This window comes from Acomys russatus, chromosome 15, assembly GCF_903995435.1.
Source record: "Acomys russatus chromosome 15, mAcoRus1.1, whole genome shotgun sequence".
Taxonomy (NCBI): Eukaryota; Metazoa; Chordata; class Mammalia; order Rodentia; family Muridae; genus Acomys; species Acomys russatus.
Genome location: NC_067151.1, coordinates 61,372,822 through 61,398,380, shown reverse-complemented (window position 1 = coordinate 61,398,380; position 25,559 = coordinate 61,372,822). Strand labels below are relative to the sequence as shown.

Genomic DNA, 25,559 nt, shown 5'->3' with positions numbered 1-25,559 from the left:
TTACCCAACCACTCACTTGAGAACAGCAGGGCATTTGCTCCTTAAGGGACACAGAGTGCCTCTTGTTACCAGTACACAGATGACCAAGGCTCGGTCCCTCCTGTCCCTCACAGCACTCCCAGGAGGGGGAGTTACGGAAGGAGGCCGGCACACAGAGCAGCACCCTCCTCACGGCTGGTGGTCCTGATGGCTAGTGCCAAACAGTCCCTCAGACTCCATCCTTAGATTCCAGCTGTCTCCATGTGGAATTCATTATCCAGTTTGGAGTTCCAGGCTGCTCTTTAACCATACTTTCTTCTTGGTTTTGGGCCTCCTCCCCACATTTCTTTGCCAAACAGGAGGCTGCTGCTGCCCTGTGGCGTGGTTTGCTGAACTCCACACCCTGGGAGCCCTTCATTCCCGGTCCTTGCTGATGTGATAATTGAGGACCAGGGAGGGAGGAAAGGCAGGCACAGAGGTCATGTCACCCGGTCCCTGGTCTCCCCAACAGCTTCTGATTCTGATGATCTGTGGTTTCACAGAGGAAGAGCAGATGCAGGTCTTCAGGACATGGAGTTAGGTGGAGCAATCAGGTCAGAGACCACCACTGAGGTTCAGATTTAGAACTGAGGCCGTCTCTTTCTCTCTGTCTCTGTCTCTCTCTGTGTCTGTCTCTGTCTCTGTCTGTCTGTCTGTCTGTCTGTCTGTCTGTCTCTCTCTCTCTCTGGCTTTCCAAGACTTGGTCTCTCTGTGTAGTCTTAGCTGTCCTGGACTCACTTCTTAGACCAGGCTGGCCTCGAACTCACAGAGCTCCACCTGCCTCTGCCTCCCTGAGTGCTGGGATGACAGGCATGCGCCCCTGTTCCCGGCTTGAGGGGTGACACACAGCCTTTGATAAGAGCTTGGAGTGTAGTCTGGGGTGAAAGCCCCTCCTCTATATACCTTCTCCTCAAGATGGGGCTGGGCAGGATAAGAAGGGTTAAGTGTGGTTTTGTTACTGAAGCCAGGAAGGGAAGCCAGGCCAGGGAGGGAGGGGATAGGAAGACAGTGGGAACAGCATGAGCCCTTAGCCCTTGCCTTTCTCTTGTTCACCCACTCGCCTCTGCTCCCAGTTTAGGAAGTAGGAGTTGGCGACGCAGAAGAAGCTTTTTTGCTGCTGTTTTGTCTGGAAGGTTGAGTGACAGTGCCACAGCCTAAGGAAGATGTCTGTAGGGAAAGGAGGCCATGTCCTAGGTCCCCTCACCTAGATGCATCCTGGGTCCCCTCCACTCCACGCCACCCAGTCACCCTTACAGAAATAAGAGCTCTCCCAGAGCCCTGCTGCTGGGGGTGGTGCATGCCTCTAATCCCTGAACTCAGGAGGCAGAGGAAAACAGATCTCTGAGTTCTGAGCTTGAGGCCAGCCTGGTCTACAGAGTGAGTTCCAGCAGAGAAACCCTGTCTTGGCCAGGTGTGGTGGTGCAAGCCTTTGATCCCAGCACTCGGGAGGCAGAGGCAGGCAGATCACTGTGAGTTCGAGGCCAGCCTGGTCTACAAAGCGAGCCCAGGACAGCCAAGGCTACACAGAGAAACTTGTGTTCAAAAACCAAAACCAAAACAAAACAAAAAAACCAAAAACAAAAAACAAAACCCCTCTCCTAGAGTTCCAACTCAAGCTTATGACCCAGAATCTGTCCAGCCCTGCAGGAACAGGTAAGCTAACCAATGTCCTGAGTGCCTCATGAGTAAACAGTCCTCTGCCATGGAAGTAGAGGATGACAGGGCTAATGTGACCCAAGCTAGGGTTACAGGAGAGGAGTAGACAGCTGACCAGAGGAGTCTTTGATGGAGGCTGAGGAACCTGGGCTGAGGAACCTGGGGACTAGGGTAACTATTTTGAGAGATGGTCTAGTCAGGCACTGCCCATAACTGGCTAGCGATGCATGTGTGCAGTGTTTGAGGAGGGGGTAACTTTGCTGCTCTTGCTCCCACTGCTCTCTTCTGGAATGAACCAGGATGGAGACCCTGCATTAACTGTCCGCCCCCCACCCCCCCACCCACCCAAACTCTGTTCCTCTTTTCAGGCCCGTCTCGCAGCCACAAAAATCTGGAACCTGGTGTCCTGCCCATGTGGTGAATGCACGCACGGCTATGGTATCTGTTTTAAATTATCCATTAAAATAAGTACAGTCCTAGGGGAAAAAAAAAGTACAGTCTTGGAATTGGTTGGGGGAGTAAGCTGAAGAAAGGGGCTGAAGAGGAGGGATTTCAACAGCCCCTTTTTCCAACTGTCAGGGTTCAAACAAAAAAGGGTGGGAGATGGGCGGGGCTAGTGGCCCCTGGCTTCTATTCTCCACCTTCTCTTGAGGACTAAGGCTGATTGCTTAGATATAAAGCCCAGTGCTTATTTTGGTGCGTTTTTTCCCCCTTGCGTTTCCGAGACAGGGTTTCTCTGTGTTGCCTTGGCTGTCCTGGAACTCTCTTTGTAGACCAGTCTAGCCTCCAGCTCCCAGAGATCCACCTGCCTCTGCCTCCCAAGTGCTGGGATTAAAGGCGTGTGTGCCACCGTGCCCAGCTCCAGTGCTTGGTTTTAAAGCCAGAAATATAAGGGAAGCGCCTAGGTTCAAAAGGGCCCTTGATCTTTGCCCCAAACTTGAGGGCATAAGTAATTCCTCAAGCCATCTAAAAACCCAGACGTTCCTTCGACATCCCACTGTCCTGGCATACTGAGATGCCGTCCTGAGTGGGGGAGAGGTGACTCACTATTACTGATGAGGAAGGGGGAGCCAGTGGTGGAAGAGGGAAGAGGGGTGAGTCACTGATGGGCATCTTCCTCAGCCCTCCCCCCACTTCCCTGGCTCCCTGGCAATGCCTGGCCCTCTCCCTCACTGCGCACCTAACTTCCCCTGGTCCCTCACCACTACCCTTTGCCCACCCACTCTCATTCCTTGGCTCTACCCTTTACCCCAGAAGGCCAAAGGCAAGCTTGGAGCTGAAAGAGTTGAGTAAGCTGGAACCAATACTGTAAAGCCCCAGGCCAGAAAGGAGCGTTCTGAAGAGGGTGAGGCTTGGCAGTCCTGGCCCCTCCTCACCATACCTGCCCCCGCCCCCTTTGGGTTTGGAATGGCTCCTTTAAGAGCCGTGGATCCGCCCCCTTAAAGGAGGGCCTATTAGAGCCTGTGCCCGGCTGTCAGTGACTCAGTGTTCGCGGGAACGCAGTCTCAGCTTCAACACCAGCCAACCCAGATCCCGAGGTGCGCCAGCGCCCAGCCCAGATCTCCACGCCTGCCAGGAGCGAGCTTAGAGCCAGTCGCCGGCTCACCGTGCCCCTGAGCAGCCTCTGTCCTTCTGTCTGAGTCCCGCGCCCTTCTCGGGACCCCCTGCCCAGCGGGCAGCACTGCCACCCTGCCGGCCATGGAGACCCCGTCCCAGCGGCGCGCCACCCGCAGTGGGGCGCAGGCCAGCTCTACTCCGCTGTCGCCCACTCGGATCACCCGGCTGCAGGAGAAGGAAGACCTGCAGGAACTCAATGACCGCCTGGCCGTGTACATCGACCGTGTGCGCTCCCTGGAGACAGAGAACGCAGGGCTGCGCCTTCGCATCACCGAGTCCGAAGAGGTGGTCAGCCGAGAGGTGTCCGGCATCAAGGCGGCCTACGAGGCCGAGCTGGGAGATGCCCGTAAGACCCTCGACTCTGTGGCCAAGGAGCGCGCCCGCCTGCAGCTGGAGCTCAGCAAAGTGCGTGAGGAGTTCAAGGAGCTGAAGGCGCGGTAAGTGAGGCCCGGCTGGCCAGCCGGCACCAGGGAGGCAGCAGTCGCCGGTAACTGGCCATCTAGTCCCCTCCCTCCCCGGAACTGCCTCCCGCGGGTGACTGGCAGTGCCAAGGGGAATAGTCAAGACAGGACACAGAAAGGAGGGGGGGTCTCTGTGACAAGGTGGGGGATTATGAGAAGTGGCGGGGGCATTGGGACCTACTAGGGTTGGCAACAGGCCCCCACTCTGTCAAGGTGGGATTTTACAGCCATTTGGAGCCTGGGGGATGGGCTCGAGGAAGGTAGAACTGGCTCTACCAGGCCTTGGAACTCCTGGCACCCGGGACACATCGGAATGGGTAAAAGGGTTTTATTAGAACTTTCTTGTCAGGTTTGGCACTTTGCCAATTTTGGCCAACGTGGCTCTGAACACATGATGTCCACTAAAACATAGCTCCCACGCTGACATTTGTCCAGTGGTACTGTAGAGGGGTCCCTGAGGCAGCATGACCCCTTCCTCAAAGGCTCGGTTAGCATGGCCTTCTCCTGGCTCTTTCTAGGAGTTGGCCATGCCTGAGACTTTCCCTAGACTCGGGCCCACCAGAAGCACACCAGGAGATCTCCCCCGCAGATCCCACAGCCCTTGACCTGCCTGGCCTAGGAATGCAAGGGAGGGCGGGCGGGAGACTGGGCACAGAAGCTAATGGCTCCGGAAATTCTGTTATGCCAGGGTCTGGGGCACCTCAATCCCGGCCCTCTCTGCTTGGTGCCTTCAAGGTCTGGAAGCTCCGTCCTTTCCTCCCTCAGCCAGTGAGCCAACTTTCATTTTCCTAGCCAAGCCAGACTTAACTTTGGCCCAACCTCTCAGCTGCAGAGGTCTTGATCTGGCCTTATTAAAAACTGCTGGAATACAATGACATTTTTTTTGAAAACTAGCCGTTAGGGAGCTTCAGGCCACTCCCACCTCACCCATCCCAGCCCCACCCTACCCCACCCTACTTGACTCCACCTTCTTTCTAAAAAGGCCTTCCAAAGCCTGGAAGTTGGGGCCTTTCCTTCTGGACTCCCGATTGGTTCTGGGCACCTCAGTCCTTTCTTCTGTTGTAGGCTCAAGCCAAAAAGCATTGGAAGCACTCGCAGATACCTAAGGGGCTGGTAGCTTTGACTTCTCTTCCTCTTTTTTTTTGCTTGTATTATCTTCTCCCTAAACCCACTGCCCGTCCATGGTTGGTCATTTCACTCCTGGTGGTGAGTATGGCAAACCCATCGCCACCACAAGTGAGAGCGGAAGTTGTATGAGCAGATGGGTCTAGCCTTTCTTCCTGCTGAAGGGAATTACCTATCTTTTTTTTCCATCAGGGATATGAACAGCTTTATCAAGAAATATAGGAGGCAAGTTAGAGGAGCCCCCAGTGAGCTAGCTAGTTAGTGATCCAAGCCAGTTAAATCAGCCACCAAAGCTCTTGGAGCCCTGTGGAAAACACATGTAGCAGATCTCAGGACAGCCCTGAGCGGAAACAGGGGCCAACTGACTCTATAGCTTCTTGTCTATCTAGTCACGTCACTCTGTATTTTCTGTCTCCCAGAGCAGCTGTCCAGGCCTGGGACACCAGGTGGTGTGTGTCCACATGGGGTAGGGGCCGGGTGATGTGTGGACTTTTTATATTTAGCCACCTGCCTCTATTCTCTACTGATCCTCACTGAGGAGGCTGGGCTTCCGGGAACGGGGGTGGGTATACACACCTGGGGCCAGGCTGGTGGGGTGGGGTGGAGGCGAGGGAACTGAGATGGAGTGTCTGCGCGGGGGGGGGGGGGGGGGTCCACCGTAGGAAGAGACATGACTGCTGCCCCTTTGGTGGCTGTTGAGCTCAGGCTTGAGGTGGAGAAATGGCCTCATTGAAATTTGGGGAGGAAGAAAGGGATTGTCCGAGCCTTTCCACCAGCCTGGGGCTGCGGGACAGGTGATGGGTTTAATGTTTAATTAGAGTTCAGAGTTCAGGGTTGGTTTGGAGTTAGCCACACAACTGTCTGTGAAACCCTGTGACAAGCTGTGGCACAGCATGAGTCTCTCAGTGGCATCCATGGGCCCCTTTTCCAGCTGGATTGTAAATTCTGAGAGAGAGAGAGAGAGAGAGGTGCTGGGAGAAGGGGACAGTGGAAGGCATGGGAAGGCTCACCCCAGGCTTTGCGCTGGGTAAGCCTTACTCCAAGCAAGGCAGCTGCACAGATGACTCACATGCCGCCCTGCCCTGCTACCCTAGTGGCTTTAGAAGAGATGGAGGGAGACAGGGTGTGTGGACCACAAATGCCTCACAGGGAAGACTATGTCTGCGTCTCTGTCCTATCTGCACAGCGTCCTGGGCTCCCTTTCCAGCCTCCCTCTTTAGGTTTATTTAAGTGTGTGTGAGAGTGTGTACACACACGTGTGCCACAGTGTACATGGCAGAATACAAGTTGGGGAATTTGGTTCTCTCCTACCTAATGTGGGGCTTGAGGATTGAACCTTATGGCATCAGGCTTGGCAGCAAGCACTCTTACCCATGAAACCTTCTTGATAGTCCTTTGCCTCTTTCCTTGGAATCTCTGGTAGTAATTCTTTATTATTATGATTATTATTTTATGCTTTGTTTTTCTCTTCTTCTTCTCCTCCTTCTCCCTCTTCTTCCTCCTCCTCCTCTTTTCTTCTTTTTTTCTATTTTTCGAGACAGGGTCTCTCTGGGTAGCCCTGGCTGTCCTGGACTCGCTTTGTAGACCAGGCTGGCCTCGAACTCACAGAGACCCCCCTGCCTCTGCCTCCCGAGTGCTGGGATTACAGGCGTGCGCCACGGCCCTGGTTATCTGATAGTAATTCTAACAGACAGGAGGCAGAGGCAGGAGGAGCGCCATAAGTTTATGTTAGGCTAGCCTAGCTTACAAGGTTAGTCAGGGCTATATAGGGGGATGCTGTCTCAAACAAAGCATAACAAAAACAAAAGCCAAACAAACAAACAAACTCACTGCTCCCTTGCTTAGTGCTCTTTTCTTTCTTCTTTGTGAGGAGTGACACAAATGGAAGTCAGAAGCCAGAGGGCAGTGTGCAGGAGGTGAATCTCTCCTTCCACTGCACAGGCCCCAGGGGCGGAACTCAGGCTGTCAGGCTTTAGTGGCAAGCGCTTTTATTCACTGAGTCATCTCAACAGCCCTCCCTCAACAAGCTGTCTTTTATTTTTCTCTGAGTCTTTATGTGTATATATATATATATTGTTTTGTTTTTCAAGACACAGTTTCTCTGTGTAGCCTTGGCTGTCCTGGACTCACCTTATAGACCAGGCTGGCTTCAAACTCACGGCAATCCTCCTGCCTCTGCCTTCCGAATGCTGGAATTAAAGGCCGTGCGCCACTACCACCCGGCTGGTCTTTACGTTTTTTGTTTTACCTGGATATCTGTACATGCACCACATGCCATCTGGTGCCTGTGGAGGTCAGAAGAAGGCATCAGATTCCCTTGAACCTGGAGTTGGATGGTTGTGAGCCACCATGTGGGTGCTGGGAACTAAACCCTGGCCGTCTGCAAGGACAAGTGCTCTTAACCATTGAGCAGTCCCCAGGCACTCCCCTCAAGTTTTTCAGTTGTTTGCTTGTTTATTTTTTGAGAAAGGGTCTCATTTTGTAGCCCTGGCTGGCTTGGAACCCTATATGTAGTTCGAGCTAAAATCTACCTGCCTCTGCTTTTGGAGTGTTAGGAATAAAGACGTGCTACCACACCCACCCGGCTGTCTCCTACACTTTTAAGAATGGATCATTGGTACTAGAGAGATGACCTGGCAGCACTTCCTGCTCTTCAGAGGATTTGAGTGCAGTTGCCAGCACCCATGGGCAACTCCAGGGGATCTGACACCTTCTTTTGGTTTCCACAGGTCTGTGGGCAGCCACACAATACGTTGTATACACAGACACACACACTTTTTTTTTTTTTTCGAGATGGTTTCTCTGTGTAGCCTTGGCTCATTTTGTAGACCAGGCTGGCCTCGAACTCACAGAGATCACAGAATCCCAAGTGCTGGGATTAAAGGTGTGTGCCACCACCACCCAGCTTCACATACACACTTAAAAAAAAAAAAAGAGATTGAGCCAGGCACGGTGGTAATCCTAGCACTCAGGGAGACAGAGGCAGGTGGATCTCTGTGAGTTCGAGGCCAGCCTGGTCTACAAAGTGAGTCCAGTACAGCCAAGGCTACACAGAGAAACCCTGTCTGCACTCCCCCCTTCCCCCCCCAAAAAAAAACAAAAAAGATGGGTAGAACCTGGAACCAGGGTTCTGGGTTTTTTTTTTTTTTTTTTTTTTGGTTTTTCAAGACAGGGTTTCTCTGTGTAGCCTTGGCCATCCTGGACTCACTTTGTAGACCAGGCTGGCCTCGAACTCACAGCAATCCGCCTGCCTCTGCCTCCTGAGTGCTGGGATTAAAGGCGTGCGCCACCACGCCCGGCGGGACCAGGGTTCTGAACAGGCACTGTACATATGAAATTAGAATGGCAAAAGGCCTAGGGTGTGGCTCTGTGGCACAGTGCCTGCCTAGCACACCCACGCCCACTGTTCCATCCCTGTTACTACACACACACACACACACACAAGTATATTGGGTTGTAGCTAAGGCTCAGTGGTCTCTAGTACTTAATTTGTGTATGGTAGCACAAGCTTGTAATTCCCAGAGCTTGAGAGGCTGAGGCAGGAGGAGCGTGGTGAATTCAAGGCCAGTCTGGGCTATACAGAGACCCCAAGTGTGATCGGAGCGTGCCTTCCATGAGAAACTGTTGGAGTGACGCTGGATCAGAAGCAGGCACCATTCCAGACCCACAACACAGAGGCAACTCCCCGTCCCTCATAAGGCCTTCTTGCTCTATGCCCCCTCCCACCCCCCACCCCGCATTGGCATGCTTCTGGGACCCCAGTGCAGAGAAGTAGGGAGGTGCATGCTTAAGTATGTGAAGGCTGTGCTCACAGGAGCAGCACAGGCTGCAGAACAGCAGAAGTTTGTCCCATACCCGGAGGGAGGAAGAATCAGGATGTGAACTTCTGACTTCCGGTGGCTATTCTATTAAACCTTCTCTAGCATGATAGGCAGGTTGGAAACCTAAGTGAGGTGTAGTCCTGCTGCCTAGAGGTTCCGCTCTGAGGCCAATGACATCTTTGCCTCCATCTGTAGCTGGAAGGCTCCACAATGTTGCTAGGCTATATAAATCATTAGCCAGTAACTCTGGAAGCCTGGTGAGTGTGCCTTCAGTCTTGAGGCCTGGGGTGGAGTTAGCTGCCTGGATTAGAAGGAGGCTGTGCCTCCCGCCAGAACCGTTAACATTGACGGAGAGGGGTATCTCAAACCTCAGGCCTTGGAAAGTACTTAAGGAGCCCAAGGCAAACAGAAAAGCCATGCCTCACTAGGGTCCCCTGACTGCTTTCCCATGGCCGCAAGAGGTCAGTGACACTCCCGCATACTGCTCAGTAGCTCATTGTCCAGGCTGAAGGCAGGGACAGCTGGGAGGACAACTGGGAGTAGATGCCTTCACCTGCAGCTGTGCCCTCTGCTCCCCTTATACCCTCCTCTTCCCAGCCCTGCGCAGCTTTAACAGCTGTAGCTAGACATGAGACTGTCTGGAAGCCCAGACACTAGGATGAGTCCTGTCCTCCCCTCCTTGGTCTCAGCAATGTACCGAAGGTGACAGGGGCGAAGCGCCAGCATACACAGAGACAGCATCTGTTATCTCTCAGTAAGATGTTCCGCCAACAAAATGACATAGTGTGAGGTCACAGTTAAAACAGCTGGGGCCCACAGGGCTGGAGAGATGGCTCCTGTGGTTAATAGCACTGTCTCCTGCAAAGGGTTCACCAAAGGACTGGAGTTCAATTCCCAGCACCCACATGGCAACTCACAGCTGTTTGTAACTCCAGTCCCAGGGATTCTGACACCTTCATACCAGTGCACATAGAATAAAATTAAATAAATCATTTTTTAAAAACCCAGCCTGAAGCCGGGCGGTGGTGGCACACGCCTTTTATCCCAGCACTCGGGAGGCAGAGGCAGGCAGAGCTCTAAGAGCTCGAGGGCAGCCTGGTCTACAAAATTAGTCCAGGAGAGCTAAGGCTACACAGAAAAAAAAAAAAAAATAATAAAGAAAAAAGAAAAAGAAAAAACTCAGCCTGTGGCCCTCAGTGTCCCTAGCTCTAGGTTCACCCTTGTCCCTAAATTGCTGCGTGACCTTGGATTAATAACTGCCCTCCCTTTATTTTCCTAACAAAAAAGGGGAGTTAGATCTCCAGAGGGTACCTTGGGTTTCAAAGTAGTACAATGACCCATAGAGTGAGGAAAAGTCCTCTAAATACCACACGAGAAGCAATGAAACTGAGCACAGTCAATTGGGGTAGAGTTAATAGCCAGCGCAGGTTTTTTTTTTTTTTTTTTTATAGAACTATTTTCCACAGCGGTAGGATGAAAACCACTAGTCTCCTTCCTGTTTCTCAAAGAGCGCTTGTTGGAAATGGTTAAGTATTATGACATTACTGTCTTGGCATGGGCTTTGTTTTCACTGCTGTTGGAAAATGAAGTTCATTTCAGTTTCTCTGCAGTCAGGACAATAGAAAGGACCCTATCATATAGCAGGGTAGACTGCCCCTGGCACTGACAGGGGAGGCTCCTGGGAAAGACAGGACTGACCTCTCCAGCTGCCAGGGTCAGATCTCACATGCCAGGAGCTAGTGGGTGGTGCATAGTGACCCTACTTGCTCACCTGCCACTCATATTGCTGTCCCCAGCCGAGGTGGTGCATTGTGACCCCACCTGCTCATCGGCCACTCATTGCTATCCCCAGCCAATGGGCTCTGAGCAGGTCTTTGGCCCATACAAATCCCTTAAGAAAAGGGACAGTATTTGAGAAGGGGGCACACCCTACCTTACTGTCCGGTTATAGGACATAAGCCAGAGTCCTGCCTGCTGAAACTGGAGTTCATTCTGGCTGGGATCCTGAGCCCAGATGGGGAAGCTGAGTCATGGTGGAGTGTAGGGTTCAGAGTGCATGGGAGCCCCGGAGCGGTGGCCTTTCCTTGAAAATTTTATCAAGCCACGGCAAGAAGAACATCATCTGGATTTGGTGGGGGACACGTAGCATCTTTTTAGGGCCATCCCAGGGGCAGGGCTTCCAGACAGAGTTGACAATGGTGAGGGTGCTTTTGAAAATGGAAAGGCTCCCTTTTCTTCCTGAAGAAGGTGACCCCCCCACCTCTGCCAGCTGGGAGCACGGTGTTGCGTCTCCCCAGGTTTAACTGAAATGCAGTGAAACCAGTTCAAAGCTTTCCTCTACTTCCTCTCCTGACTTGGGGCGCGGCTTGGACTCTCTTCTGGGATGGTCAGGGTTAATAAGTGTGTGCCATCAGAGGGAGGGCTAGGAAGTCCCTAGAGAGCCCTGGGTGGTGGCTTGCATGCCTTTAATCCCAGCACTTGGGAGGCAGAGGCAGGAGGATCTCTGTGAGTTTGAGGCCAGCCTGGTCTACAGAAAGAGTTCCAGGACAGCTAGAGCTGTTACACAGAGAAACCTTGTCTCGAAAAAACAAAAACATAAAAAAACCCATAAACAAAAAAACAAAACAAGAAGTCCCAAGGGGTCACTGCTGAGTAACATTTTGTGAGGGATCCCTGCTCTTCCACCCTCAGGACACGCTATCTTCTTAGGCCATCCCTCCTTATCTTTTTTCTTTCTTACTTTTGTCTGTCCCCAGGCCCCACCCTGACATTTTTGTGTGTCAATGCAAGCTTGACTTCTGAAATATTAGGCTAGAAAGATAAGTTCAGTTCAGTAGGGGACTAAAAGGAAGGCAGGCATTTGTGAAGGACCCCTGTGCTCTGGCCTCTGGCTCCCGGGCTTCTCTTTTGTGCCGTGCCACGTTGATATACCCAGCAGCTGTGACTCAGGCCTGGCCCTTTGCCAGGCCCAGTGCCTCTGCTGGAGTGGTGTCTGAACATGTCAGCAGGCCTCCTATCCTACTCTGGGCACCAGACTCTATACCAGACTCTCCCTCCTCCTGGAATTAAGGCTTGTCTTTGTTTGGGGAGTCGGGGGCAGGGGGCAACTGATATCCTTGCTACTCTGGAAGTGGATCTGAAAAGCCTGAGATCCCACCCAGGCCTGCTTAGCAGTCTAAATGAGGAAGCCGAGCTTTGCAAACCATGGGCATATGTGCTTGCATGGGGACACTAGAGTGGTCCATACTGTGGTGATTACTGCGTGCCTTTTTTTTTTTTTTTTTCCAAGACAGGGTTTCTCTGTGTAGCCTTGGCTGTCCTGGACTGCTTTGTAGACCAGGCTGGCCTCAAACTCACAGAGATGCGCCTGCCTCTTGAATGCTGAGATTAAAGGCATCCCACCATTGCCCATCCTTAACTTATCCAGAGTTTCACAGGGGAGGTTTTGGAGACAGCTCAGGAGACTTCTAAGTGTCTGGAACACTCTTGCCTCCCGCTCAGCTCCTCCCTTGCTTAGCATGCCAGAGCAGGGCTGGCTGCCTTCATCCTGCCAGTATTTGAAAGTGGTCACAGACCCACAGACCAGCCAAGAAACCAAGTAGTGGACAGTGGTCATCTTGGAGTCCAGGAGCAGGTGTCATGTTTGAAGGTGGTCAAGGGTGGGAGATTCCTTAGGCCTCCGTCATTTTGACTGGGGTCTCCCAGCAACATGAACTGCACCGCCCCTGTCTCTGTTACTCTCTCCAGCCCACTTGCATCCTCTTTCTTGTCTCCTCTTTCTCTCCCTTCACTCTCCCAAACTCTCTCTCCCCTTCTCTTTTTGTGCTAGGAGTTGAACCCAGGAAGTTACACCCCAGCCCGCACTCCATTGTCTTTGCCTTGTCTCTGTCTGTTGTAAGTGCACTCAGGTGACCTGGTGGGTAGGTTTTTAGTGAAAGTGCAGAAGTTAGTCCAAAGGTCAGTCTCCAAGCCCCGAACACCTGAACTCTAAGGTATTAAGGGGACATACAGGAAAGCCAATGATTCCCAACTGGTAAAACCTGGGCTGAGGTGGAGCGTAGTGAAGTTGTTGAGGATGGGTGGGGCAGCTGTGGCAGGTCAGATATAGAGTGCTTTCTGTGTTTAATATGCAGTACATGCATCATTCATGTCTACATAATTAAGATAAAGGAAATGGCATCGTTAATGGGGGGTGAGGCGGGGAGACAGGGCCTGGGAATGTAGCAGGGTTTGGGCTGATCCCAGCCCTTGGAAGGTGGAAGCAGGAGGATCACAAGTTTAAGGTCCTCCTTAACTACTTAGCAAATTCAGGGCAGCCTAGAATACTTGAGACCCCATCATGAATAAAAAGTAATAATAAATAAGCCGGTAAGGGTCTAGGTCGTGCAGGGTAGGACCGTAAGTTAGCGAGGTCAAGGGGTTGCTGCCCAGGAGGATCTGGGGGAAGCACCTCAGCACCCTGCTCAGCCACAGGGGTCACCGGAACTCCTGAGGGCGCGAGGCCTCGCTCCGTCAGGCCTAGCCATGGGGAACGCCGAGGGCCGGTGAGGCTGAGGGCGGGCGGGGCGGGGCGCCGGCCGGGTCTGTCATTCCCCCTCCCGCTCCTTATTTTTAGCCCGGTGTAGAGTCTGAGCGGCCAGACCGTCCCCCCGCAGGACAGGGGCGGAAATGCAGGCCACTCCCTCTGGGCTTAGCTGTTGCTCCCGGCAACCAGGCCAAACAGGCCGCGCGGCTTCCATATCTGGCGTCTGAGGTGGCTGAGGAGGATGACTCAGTAGGCGGGCCAGTAGCTGGCCCTGTGCCCATCCTGCCCCTCTGCCACTGCTGCCTGTCTTTCCTAAAGCAGCCCGGGGACCCCGGCCTTGACGTCCCCCCACCCCCACCCCACCTCTCACGTGCGTCACACTTAGCTTGTTCCTGACTGCTCTGCTCCCCTCCCCCACGCCCCTCTTTGAGCCAGGGATGCCCACTGGGATGATTTAAACCGGACCCCCAGCCCTTCTGGCCCCTGGAGGCAGCGGGGATGCAACCACTCCTTAGCTCACACAGCACAGACACGCTCATGGCACCGAGCCTGGAACAGGACATGGCAGGCAGGGTCCCATGGGCCCCCTGAGAGCGTGGGACGGCTTCCCACCCCCTGTCCTGGCATTGTGGGTCTGAACATGAGTCACAAGAAGCAGCCCAGGCTCCTACCCCTTTCCAGCTCCTCTGGCCTGCCACACCCAGTCCTCCGGACCAACCCAGCACAAATCCAGCTTTCCCACTACCACGCCCCGTGGGCTGGGGCTGGACCACACCTCTAGGCAGACACAGAGGCCTAGTCCTGTCTGGTGTCCGCGTGGCCTGCCGGGGCTGAGGCCTTCTCCTAGGGAGGAAATGGTGTTTGACAAAGGACTGCCGTAACTCAAAAATTGTTTTCTCTCTTTTTAAAATCTGTTTCAAATAACATTATTTAAACACATAACTAGCATATACATACATACATACATACATATATACATATATATATGTGTGTGTGTGTGTGTGTGTATATATATATATATATATATATATATATATATATATATATATATATATATATTTTTTTTTTTTTTTTTTTAAACCCGAGAGTGCTTCTCTGTGTAGCCCTGGCTGTCCACTCAGAGATCCGCCTGCCTCTGCCTCCCTAGTGCTGGGATTAAAGGTGTGGTCCATGCCCAGGGAAATAAAGTTTTTTGTTTTTTTGTTTTTTTTTAATTGAGAGAGAGAGAGAGACAGAGAGATGATTTGCAGGGCATAGTGGTGCATGCCTTTAGTCCCAGCAGTCAGAAGGCAGAGCTCTGAAGAAGAGAAGAGTCTGAGTTCTGGTCCCTTCCCCCACAGTTTCTTAGGAAGCACTTGTGGCTCTGTCTACAGAGCTCCCAAGGTCTGAGTCATGAGCCTACGGGTGATAGTGGCTTCTCCCGCCTTGATTGGGGGGGGGGCCCTCCCATGCCTGACTAAAAAAAAAAAAAACCGCAAAAACTCTTCCTTGATTCCGTCTGCTTGAGGTTTCCCTCAGCTACAGGGTGTGTCTCAGTCCTTTGATGGCGTCTCTTCAGTGCTGGGTAGAGCGCTGGAAGGAAGAGGGAGGGAAGTGGAGGCAGCTCCCTGGCTTCCATTGAAGGCATGTGCTGAATTGGTACAGAGAGGAGCTAGAAGTCTGCTCACTGCGGGGCTGTGGCTGGCCCTCTCCCAGCCCTTCTTGTCTGTACCCACATAGCTATAAACATCAAATGAGTTAATACTGTCATCGGTGCAGCGGTGCCTGGCGTACAGTAAGTAAGGTCCTGAGAAGTACCGGCTCTTAGCCACGTGCCGTGCCGTGGAACAGTGTTTCTGTCGGTGGCAAGTCACATATGATGAGGGTCCCCAAAACTTATCTGTCATCTGTGATGTTTGATGATTAATGATGATAATCATCAAAGTCCTAAGTCCTCGAAATGCCATTGTTCACATGATACATGGCTGCATCCCAGTACAGCCAAGGACAAGGGAAACCCTGGGAATCCCCCACCCACCCCATGTCCAAGGAGGCAGGACTAAGAAATGCCCTTGAGGCTGAGCATCCTCAGCCCAGCTAGGGGTGGATTTGTTGGAGGGGATCTGCTCTTCCCCTCCTGGCTTATTTCTACATTGCTCTCCACACCTGTGATTTGGGGGGGAGGGGCAGTGGGCAGTCTGGTATCTATGGCAAGACTGACTAGAACACTGCCCCTGCAGCTGTTCACTCCATGCTTACTCCGGCCAGCCATCATCGTCTGCATCTCACTTTCTTCATCTGCAAAAGGAGGCGATTGAAGGACTCCCAGCTGGTCCTCCAAACTCCCCACATCACCAGCGGCAGCCCCCCACCTCCCTACCCCCCCTACCCCCGCCCAGTGCCTTCAGGGTGGAGAGGCCCCCCTGGGAAGCCCCTGCCAGCCTTGGAGTTAGCCCAAGGAGCTCAGAGTTCGCGTCTGCGACTTGCTTCACCCGTGTTTTTTCTTCGTTTTCATTCCTCCCCTGCCTGCAGCTGCCTCTCGGCTTCGGAAAAGTTCTGAAGTCATGGAAAGTTGGGCTGTGCTTCTTGCCAGGGCCGGGCCGGGCCGGATGGCGGCCAAAACCCGAGCTGGGTTTTGACTTTATTTTTAGCTTTTCGTGCTAAGATGGAGGAGGAGGAGGACTAGTGTCTGGTTCTGGGAGGGCCTCTGCGGGAGAAAGACGCCATTGCATTAAATAACTTGGTTTGCCGTGTGGATGCAGCAGCACACCACCCAGGGAGCAGCCTCCAGGACTCTGTACTCTTCCCTGACCCTCTGTTCCCCCTCCCAGATGGGTCGAGCCCAGGTGGAGAGTGTGACTCCTTGAAATCTCCTGATTGTCTCCTCCCTCTGCAGTGTCCCTAAGTCTGGCCTTTTCTCTCCTCCTTCAGGGCAAATTCCTCCTAGGCCTGTAATTGCTTAGTGCTTTTGTGGCTGAAGAAACATGTTACCAGGGTTGCTCTTCCTGGAGTGGGTCCCCTGCCTCACTTCCTCACCTATTTCCGTTTTTAACCTTGGGATGAGCATGTACGCCAGTGCTGGCCTAGTGGAGGCAGAGGCTGGAGGACAGCCTCAGGAGTTGGTCCTTTACCTTTCATAGGGTTTGTTTCTGCTAGGGTAATTGAACTGCAAGCCTCTGGGGATTTTCTTTCAGCCTCCCATCTCACCTTAGAAATACTGAGGTTAGAGTTGGGCACAATAGTGCATACCTTAATCCCAGACCTCAGGAGACAGAAGCAGGCGGGGATCCCTGTGAGTTTGAGGCCAGCCTGGTCTACAAAGGGAGTCCAGGACAGCCAGGCTGCACAGAGAAACCCTGTCTGGAATACTGCGCCCACCCCCACCCCCAGCTCAGTTCCTCATGCCCCCTGGTTTTCCTTTTGCTGTGATGGGCTCCGGCTGAGAATAATGCTGCCAATGCTGCTAGTACCAGGCCCTTGGGTCTACACTGCCACACCCAGGGTCTTCTGCTCCCCATCTTCTCTGGTATTTAGGAAGGGATTGTGTCTGGAAAGTTCTCAGGCTTTCCAGAGATTTTCAGGAATTCAAGACTTCTCCGCTTCTCTAGGTCACTAGCAGAAAGAATCAGGAATGTGGGGGAGGCAGAGGCGGTCTGGGGCGCTAGATAACTTCGTCTACTTGAGGGAGCTAGGGCTGGGGTGGGGCTCCAGACTAGAGTTCAGGGGTGTTAAGACTAAACCTCAAGAAGGGAGAGGTCTCATATTGTCCTTATCCTCGTCTCTGGTCTCTCTAGCCAGACTTTCTTTCCCCAAAGTCCCACATGGGCAAAACAGATTAGACTAATTTGAAACTCAAATTGAGGAGAAGGGGGGGGGGATGGTGGGGTGTGTGTGTGTATCCAAGACACTCCCAGTCTGTTTGCTCCAAGAGGGAAGCAAGCTGAATGGGGAACCGGGTGGAGCCCAGGGGAGGAAAAGGTTAAGGCCCTGTGTGGGAAGGGGGGAGAGACAAAGGTGGCCTGTCTGTTTCAGAGGGAATAGGAGGGGAGGAGGGCCAGGCACTCATATCGTCCGATCTAGCTTTGCCCTTGGCCCCAGGCACGTTCCTGGGCACTGAGTCATGGGAAGGGTAGAGAAGCAAGAAGGGGCTTTTGGGAAATCCTAGGGGAGGTGAGAAGCTAGCCCCAGACACTGGTGGTTGCAGACAAACCTAAAGTAAGGATGCCCTCTGCTGACGGTTGCGAGGTCCGCTCTGCAGCCTGGCTCAGCCACGTGGACTCCCAAAACCTGCTCCTCTTCTCTTTCCTAGCAATACCAAGAAGGAAGGTGACTTGCTGGCTGCCCAGGCCCGCCTCAAGGACCTGGAGGCTCTTCTCAACTCCAAGGAAGCTGCGCTGAGCACTGCTCTCAGTGAGAAGCGCACCCTAGAGGGCGAGCTCCATGATCTGCGGGGGCAGGTAGCCAAGGTAGGCCACCATCTGGGCCCCCCACAATGTCCCAACCCGATGAATAGACTCTGACTCTTTTTCCTTCATCTGCCCTTGGGAGGTGTGTGGTCTGACTCAGCCCCGGGGCCAGTCACCTGTGCAGCCTCACCTAGCTGCTCCAGAGTATTGAGTATTGCTCATCCTTCTCGGCCACCTAGGAGCAGCACAGTGAACTCAAGCAACCCACAAAGCAGTTCTATTACACTGCACAATTCACTATGCCCAGCCCTGATCCCTCCCCTCCTGCCTCCTCTAGACAGCTCCAACTGCTTCAGAGGGAAAAAAAAAAACCGATCCACTGAGGCCATGACAGAGTACTGGTGGCTAATTATACCTAGGTGTGGGTCAGTACTGCTTTGCGCATGCACAGCGTCTGTCACTTTCAAAGCACTCCTCTCTCTGCTCCTCTAGTTTCTCACGTTGCACGGCAGGGAAGAAGTTAGTGACACAGTCTAGTGACCCCAAAGCCACTGCTGGGCTCAGCTCTTCCAGGCTTACCGAGCCCCTGGACGTTCCCAAGACCAATGCCGTAGCTTGGTGCTTCCTGTGGGAACTTTCTCTGGGGGAGCTAAGGCTGTCTCCTCTTGGTCTCGCCCCTGATACTTGTACCCTGCCCCTGCAGCCACTCATGTACCCTCCAAACTCCATTAGCTTGCCCTTTGAGTCTCAAGCCCTCTTAGCCCCGCCCGTCACCACGACTTTGTTGTCTTCCTCCTGTGCCTGCTACACTCTCTGTGGATCTCCTTCTTCTTCATAGTGACTGCTGTGTTGTACCGAGAAATAGAGATCCTAAGTAGGGGACTTTATTATTGACTTTATATTTTGTTGGTGGTGGTTTTTTCCACTCATTTATTTAAAATTTGTGGGCCCTGACATGTCACAGCACACATGTTAAGACCAGAGGACAGCTTGCAGGGATCTGTTCTCCCTAGGGATAGAACTTAGGTTGTCAGGGCACCCTTCCCCGCCGAGCCATCTCCCAGGCCTCCATTTTGGTTTCTTAGTGCCACAGCTACCCTGGGTAGTCACTATGAGGACGTGAATATTCTTCCCCTCGTGGGCAGGGATATAGCCATCACTCAGCTTCGTTGGCACTCTCCCCATGACCTTGGCTTTCTTCCTCTCAGCTTGAGGCAGCCCTTGGTGAGGCAAAGAAACAGCTTCAGGATGAGATGCTGCGTCGCGTGGATGCTGAGAACAGGCTGCAGACCCTGAAGGAGGAGCTGGACTTCCAGAAGAACATTTACAGCGAGGTACGTGCCGAGAGCCGACTAGAGACCGCTGGACATCGGGCTAGGAGAAGGCTGCCCTGTCCTGTGGGGTTAAGGCAAGACGGGGCATGTGGACTTCCAGGCTCAGCTTCTGGGGAGCCCTTCCGATCCTGTGTCTTTGCCCGAACCCTTCCAGGAGCTGCGTGAGACCAAGCGCCGGCATGAGACCCGGCTTGTGGAGATTGACAACGGAAAGCAGCGGGAGTTTGAGAGCCGGCTGGCGGATGCCCTGCAGGAGCTTCGGGCTCAGCATGAGGACCAGGTGGAACAGTATAAGAAAGAGCTAGAGAAGACATACTCCGCCAAGGTGCCGGCCTTACCCCATCCTCTCCCTGGTGCTGCCCCAGCGGCCTATCCTACCCATGCTGGATATGCCTTGAGGATGGGCGGATGGTAGCGGGGAGATTGGGTAGCCCAGGACCTGAGGCTGCAGCAGTGATGCCAGGTCCCCACCTCCAGCTTCCTCTTCTAACGCTGGGTGCTTCCTGCAGCTGGATAACGCCAGGCAGTCTGCTGAGAGGAACAGCAACCTGGTGGGGGCTGCCCACGAGGAGCTCCAGCAGTCCCGAATCCGCATCGACAGCCTCTCGGCCCAGCTCAGCCAGCTCCAGAAACAGGTGATGCTCGGTTTGCCCCCTCCCCGCCACAGCACAGGTCTGAGCAGATTACTGAGAAAAGGGGGAGTGGAGGGGAAGAGGCCCCTAGGACCACAAGCCACAGTGGCTTGGAGTCTGATGTCTATCTGTGTTCCCCTTTTGCTTGCCTTGATCCTCAGAGCCTCTTGTGTTACCATCTGTGTATGGAAGGTTTTTTTCCTGCTAGTTTTGTACGTGCTGGGGATTCAACAGAGGCCTTGTACATGGCAGACAGGTGCTTTACAACTGAGTCACAAACCCAGCCTCATTTCCTATTTGAAAATGGAGATTCCCTTGGCCTGTGAATGTAGCTTAGTTGGTAAAGTACTTGCTTATATCATGCATAAAGCGCTGGATTCCAGCCACATAGAATTAACGGGGCACAGTGGTGTATGCCTTTCATCCCAGGCTGAAGGTTCTGAGATCCAAGGTCATCCTCAACTATCTAGAAAGTTTGAGGAGACTGGCCTAGACTATGTGAGACCCTGTCATAAAGAAAGAAAGAAAGAAAGAAAGAGAAAAAGAAATCCAGGCAGTGGTGACACATGCCTTTAATCCCAGCACTCTGTAGGCTGAGGCAGACGGATCTCTGAGTTCAAGTCCAGCCTGGTCTACAGAGTGAGTTCCAGGATAGCCAGGGCTACACAGAGAAACCCTGTCTGGAAAACAGAATGAAAGAAAGAAAGAGAATCTTTTAAAAACAGATAGAATGGCTGGAGAGATGGCTCAGGGGTTAAGGGCATTGGCTGTTCTTCCAGAGGACTTGGGTTCAATTCCCAGTACCCACATGACCATCTGTAACTCCAGTTTCAGGGGATCCAACACCCTCACACAGACATACATGCAGGCAGAATACCACCAATGCACATAAAATAAATAAATCTTTTAAAGAAAGTGGTGAACATTCTTGTCCTCCCCAACTCAAAGATCTGTCCTAACACTGCAGTGTGAAATGTTACATGGGTCAATATTATTTTAGTAGGCTATGCTGTTTGTGACAAGAGGAGATGGGGTCTAGCCTTGGAGTGAGGGAGGTCTCACTTAGCTGTTAGGGAGAGCTTCCTGGTCACTGGGTAGACCATGGTGGCTCCAGCGAGAGCCTACAGATCCTGAGTGCTCCTGTGCCTTCCCGTGTGCCCCTCTTGATCGCCATCAGCCCTCGGGCGCTCATCAGACCCTTGCCTTCCCCACCCCAGTTGGCAGCCAAGGAGGCCAAGCTGCGTGACTTGGAGGACTCGCTGGCCCGCGAACGGGATACTAGCCGGCGGCTGCTGGCCGAGAAGGAGCGAGAGATGGCCGAGATGCGGGCGAGGATGCAGCAGCAGCTGGATGAGTACCAGGAGCTGCTGGACATCAAGCTGGCCCTGGACATGGAGATCCATGCCTATCGGAAGTTGCTGGAGGGCGAGGAGGAGAGGTGAGCTAGGAGGGGGTCAAGGGATGTTGGGGGGGAGCGGGGGTTTGGGAGGGGTGAGGAGGTGGGGATGGGGCCGAGGGGGCCTAGCCTGCAACTGCCATGACTAACCCCACCTCACCTTGTTTCTGCCTTCCCAGGCTGCGCCTGTCCCCCAGCCCTACCTCGCAGCGCAGCCGTGGCCGCACCTCCTCTCACTCCTCCCAGTCTCAGGGTGGGGGCAGCGTCACGAAAAAGCGCAAGCTGGAGTCCACCGAGAGCCGGAGCAGTTTCTCGCAGCATGCTCGCACTAGCGGCCGCGTGGCAGTGGAAGAAGTGGATGAAGAGGGGAAGTTTGTGCGGCTGCGCAACAAGTCCAGTGAGGTGGGTGGGGCCTCTGGGATCCAGTGGCTGGGAGACCTTGGTTCCCGTGGAGGTCTGTCTTCCTATCTGGGATATCGGAGTGTGTCCCAGGCTCTACGTCTCTAAATTGTTAGGAAGATGTGTGTGCCACAGCATACATGTCCTCACAGCCTCAGTATGACCCTTGAGGGAATAGGCTCTGAATGCCTGAGGTCGTGGTGGCAAGCCTGTTTTCGTGCGTGTCTGGTTTGGTTTGGTTTGGTTTTTTGGCTTTTTTTCCCCCAATGGAGTTTTACCCAGGCTGGTTTTGGTCTTTGGGATCAAGCTATTCTCCTGATTTGGCCTCCATAGTAGCCGGAACTGCCGGTGTACACTATGGCACCTACCTAGCCTACCTGAGCCCCTGAGTGAGATACGCCAAGAGCCAGGGTGAGCCTCCCTGCCCTCCTCCCTCTCCCCCACTTGCAGGACCAGTCCATGGGCAACTGGCAGATCAAGCGTCAGAATGGCGATGACCCTTTGATGACATATCGCTTCCCACCGAAGTTCACCCTAAAGGCTGGGCAGGTGGTGACGGTGAGTAGAGGGGCGCTGGGACTCTGGGGTCGAGAAGATGGCTTCAGGGCAGGAGCATTAAGAATGGGGGGGGGGCAGTGCCTGTTGGGGTGGCGCACACCTGTAAGTCCCAGCACTTGGGAGGCAGAGGCAGGTGGATCTCTGGAGTTCGAGGCCAGCCTGGTCCATAAAGCGAATCTAAGACAGCCAGGGCTACACAGAGAAACCCTGTCTTGAAAAACCAAAAAAGAAAAAAGAATTAGCACGGTTCTTAAACCATCTTTCCCCCAGATCTGGGCTGCAGGAGCTGGGGCCACCCATAGCCCCCCGACTGACTTGGTGTGGAAGGCGCAGAACACCTGGGGCTGTGGGAACAGCCTCCGCACAGCTCTCATCAACTCCACTGGAGAAGTGAGTATGTTGCGGCCGGCTGCTTGCTGGACAAGGCTCCCCCTGGTGGCAGTAATGGGAGCCAGCTACCTTTCAACCCAAAGCGTCCCACACATTCAGAATCACTTTCCTGAACCCAAGTCCCCACTCAGTAAGCAAGCCAGAAGGCCCCCAGTGGGGTGATGGGCGGAAGTCAGCCAGTGAGTGTTGCTAGTAGCAGACGTCAGCATAAAGACAACTAAGCTCTCAGCGCTGTCCTTCTGTGCGTGCGTGCGTGTATGTGTGTGTGCGTGCACACCTGTGCGTACATACGCACATTCCTTAGCCCCAGAATCACAGGTTAGAGCAAACAGCTTTTAGATAAGGGCCTGGGAAGGTACTGGGTGGTTACTAAGGGTAGGAAGGCTGCACAGCTCTCACCCCACTGACTCATGGGCCTGGGCCTATGTCCCCATAGGAAGTGGCCATGCGCAAGCTCGTGCGCTCAGTGACCATGGTTGAGGATGACGAGGATGAGGATGGAGATGATCTGCTCCATCACCACCATGTGAGTGGCAGCCGCCGCTGAGGCCCAGCCCGCATGGGCAGCCCTGCCAGCCTAGGGCAGCTCTCCCACCTCCATGCCAAAGTCTTTTCATTAAAGAATGTTTTGGAATGCCACTTGCTGCCCTGGCCTTTCTTCTCTCTCCTCCCTCTACCTTGAACAGGGAACCCAGGTATCTGGTAGGGAAGGGAGTGGGAACCTTCTGATGGCGCGGTGGCAGTTCACAAGGATCTGGGTCTGTCTCCTGGGAAGGGGATGGGAGGACAGAGATGGCCCCCAGCCTGCCTCTCTTCCCCACTCCTCTGCATGCGTTCCTCTCTCGTCTTCTTCAGCCCTATTGCATGCTTCTCCTCACATTTCCCTGCACCCATGTGTTCTCTCCTTCCTGTCCTCTCACAAATTCGATCTCTCCATCTTTGGTTTCCCTCTCAGATTGCCCCATAAGTTTCCAGGATTCAGGAGAGAGCAAAAGCCACAGCTCTCCACCTCAAACCCTTCCTGGCCATTTTCCCCCTGTCATGCCCTTCCTCCCAGCCACAGGCCTCCCAAGTCCCCATCACTCTGGCTCTCTGGGTACAGACAGAGGCCAGGAAGCTACAGGAGCCCAGAGCCTTGGTGCTGGCCCCAAGCATCAATCCCTGACGGGGGCGCTGTCCCTCCTGAGCCTTGTCTCCCTTCCCAGGGCTCCCACTGCAGCAGCTCGGGGGACCCCGCTGAGTACAACCTGCGCTCGCGCACCGTGGTGTGCGGGACGTGTGGGCAGCCCGCCGACAAGGCTGCCGGTGGCTCAGGAGCCCAGGTGGGCGGATCCATCTCCTCTGGCTCTTCTGCCTCCAGTGTCACAGTCACTCGAAGCTACCGCAGTGTGGGGGGCAGTGGGGGTGGCAGCTTCGGGGACAGCCTAGTCACCCGCTCCTACCTCCTGGGCAACTCCAGTCCCCGGACCCAGGTGAGTCACAGCCTTGTTTCTTCCCCCTACAGCAAGACACTGCTGGCTGAGCGAACGGCAGGGCAGGGCAGCCCATGGGAGGGGGATCCTCCCCCTGGCAGCGCCTCTTGCACCCTGCCCCTCCTGTCTGAACCCCCAGACTCGAGGGCAGGGCGAGGGCCAGAGTGTGAGGGTTGGGGAGACAAACCCCCTTTGGGGGTCAGGGAGGGAGAGGAGGGGCCAGCCACTGCTGCTCACGCCTCTGCCTTCTCTTCTCTCTTAGAGCCCCCAGAACTGCAGCATCATGTAATCTGGCACCTGCCAGGCAGGGGTGGGGGCAGAGGCCACCTACTCTCTCCTCAGCTCCTCATGCGCACCTCCTGCTCTGCACCTCATGGGAGCAGGCCTGAAGCCAAAGAAAAACTTACCCCTGCCATTGGTTTTTGTTTTTGTTTTTTTCTTCTTCTTTTTTTTTTTTTTTCTAAGAGAAGTAATTTTCTACAGTGGTTTTATACTGAAGGAAAAAAACAAGCAAAGAAAAAAAAAGTCTATCTCAATCCTAAGCCTTTTCCCTTCCTTTCCCTGTATCTGCCTTAAAACCAAAGGGCTTCTCCTAGGAGCCCAGGGAAAGGACCGCTTTTTATAGAGTCGAGATTTTGTCCTGCTGCCTTCGCTTCGCCCTCATTCCAGGACCCTATGACATGGTGCCTGAGAGGCAGGCATGGAGCTTTCCTCACCAGCCTCCTCCAGACAGCTGGCCCACTGCCATGCCAGCTACACAGAAAGGGGGTGCAGAGAGGATGGCCGAGAGAGGTCAAGTCCCTCCTGGTTCACTACACTTAGCTGAGGCTCCTCTGCCTGCCTTACCCCCCCTCCTGCCCCTCCCTAGCCTGGGGCGAATGGATTCTCCCAGGCACCTCTGCCATGCTTGCTTTTTCTATATTTTATTTAGACAAGAGATGGGAAGGGGTTGGAAGGATGGGGGGAGGATTTGTTTGAGCCTACTGCTTCCCAGCTTTACAGCCTGGTGGGCCCTGTCCAGTCACTGGAGGCCAAAGTCAAGTTGGGTACAGGGAAGAGTGAGAGACAGGCTCGTGGAAAGGGGGAGAGCCTGCTGGGGCCAGCGAGAAGATAGAGAGTGTGGTGATTGGTGGTGACGGTAGACACTAAGGACCCCTACACCCTGTTTCCCATCTGCACCTCTGCTCTCCCTCCAAATCAATACACTAGTTGTTTCCATCCTGGATGCTGTGGTGTCTCTCTTTGTTGGGTGTCACGTGTGTTTTGAGGGGCAGACACATGCACGCACAGGGGCCACGTATTCACTGTATATTCAGTGCTATCCAGCCTCCCCCTTATTAGGAAAGGGTGTGTTGGGGCTTCTGTAAAGATCAGCACATGTGGAGTGGAAGAGAGGCGTTCCCTTCCTGACCTTCATCTGCCCAGCCACTCAAATCAGAAGACGCAAGAACACAGACAGGTGGAGGGCAGAGCAGGGCGTAGGGAGCTGCAGAGCTGCCGTTGCGAAGGCTGCACCTGTAGTCCCAGCACTCTGGATGCGCCCATTGCCTTGGTAGGCTGGGATAGTCTCAGGAACGAAGGGGTGGGGGGGGGGGAGGCTAGGTGTGGCTCACACCTGTGATTTCAGCACCTGGGAGGCAAAGGCAGGAGAACTACTGCAAGTTCAAGGCCAGCCTGTTCTACATAGTGAGTTCCAGGCCACCTACAGACCCTGTCACAAAAAACTAAAGAAAGAAAGAAAAGGCTGAGGTGTGGTGAGTTGGAGGGTAG

At 53.8% G+C, this 25,559-nt stretch overlaps 1 protein-coding gene across 2 annotated transcripts; it reads left to right on the top strand.

Annotated features, from left to right (window-relative positions):
* The first annotated feature begins 3,109 nt into the window (after window positions 1-3,109).
* On the top strand, window positions 3,110-25,014 carry Lmna (lamin A/C). Of its 2 annotated transcripts, XM_051157473.1 has the most exons (13): window positions 3,110-3,728; window positions 17,512-17,668; window positions 18,817-18,942; window positions 19,097-19,267; window positions 19,452-19,577; window positions 20,792-21,012; window positions 21,150-21,372; window positions 21,820-21,927; window positions 22,198-22,317; window positions 22,754-22,843; window positions 23,523-23,789; window positions 24,052-24,074; window positions 24,721-25,014. In XM_051157473.1, exons 1-13 carry the CDS (start codon window positions 3,373-3,375, stop codon window positions 24,923-24,925), a joined length of 2,193 nt encoding a protein of 730 aa, XP_051013430.1. In that variant the 5' UTR covers window positions 3,110-3,372; the 3' UTR covers window positions 24,926-25,014. The 2 variants fall into 2 exon arrangements, with proteins under 2 accessions (XP_051013430.1, XP_051013429.1); XM_051157472.1 differs by lacking the exon at window positions 24,721-25,014 and having other exon boundaries at window positions 3,120-3,728; window positions 24,052-24,236.
* Window positions 25,015-25,559: the final 545 nt, after the last annotated feature.

Coding starts and splice junctions, on each gene's coding strand:
- Lmna (XM_051157473.1), top strand. CDS start 3,373: ATGGAGACCCCGTCCCAGCGGCGCGCCACCCGCAGTGGGGCGCAGGCC. Junction 3,729..17,511: donor TTCAAGGAGCTGAAGGCGCG/GTAAGTGAGGCC, acceptor TCTCTTTCCTAG/CAATACCAAGAAGGAAGGTG. Junction 17,669..18,816: donor TGCGGGGGCAGGTAGCCAAG/GTAGGCCACCAT, acceptor TCTTCCTCTCAG/CTTGAGGCAGCCCTTGGTGA.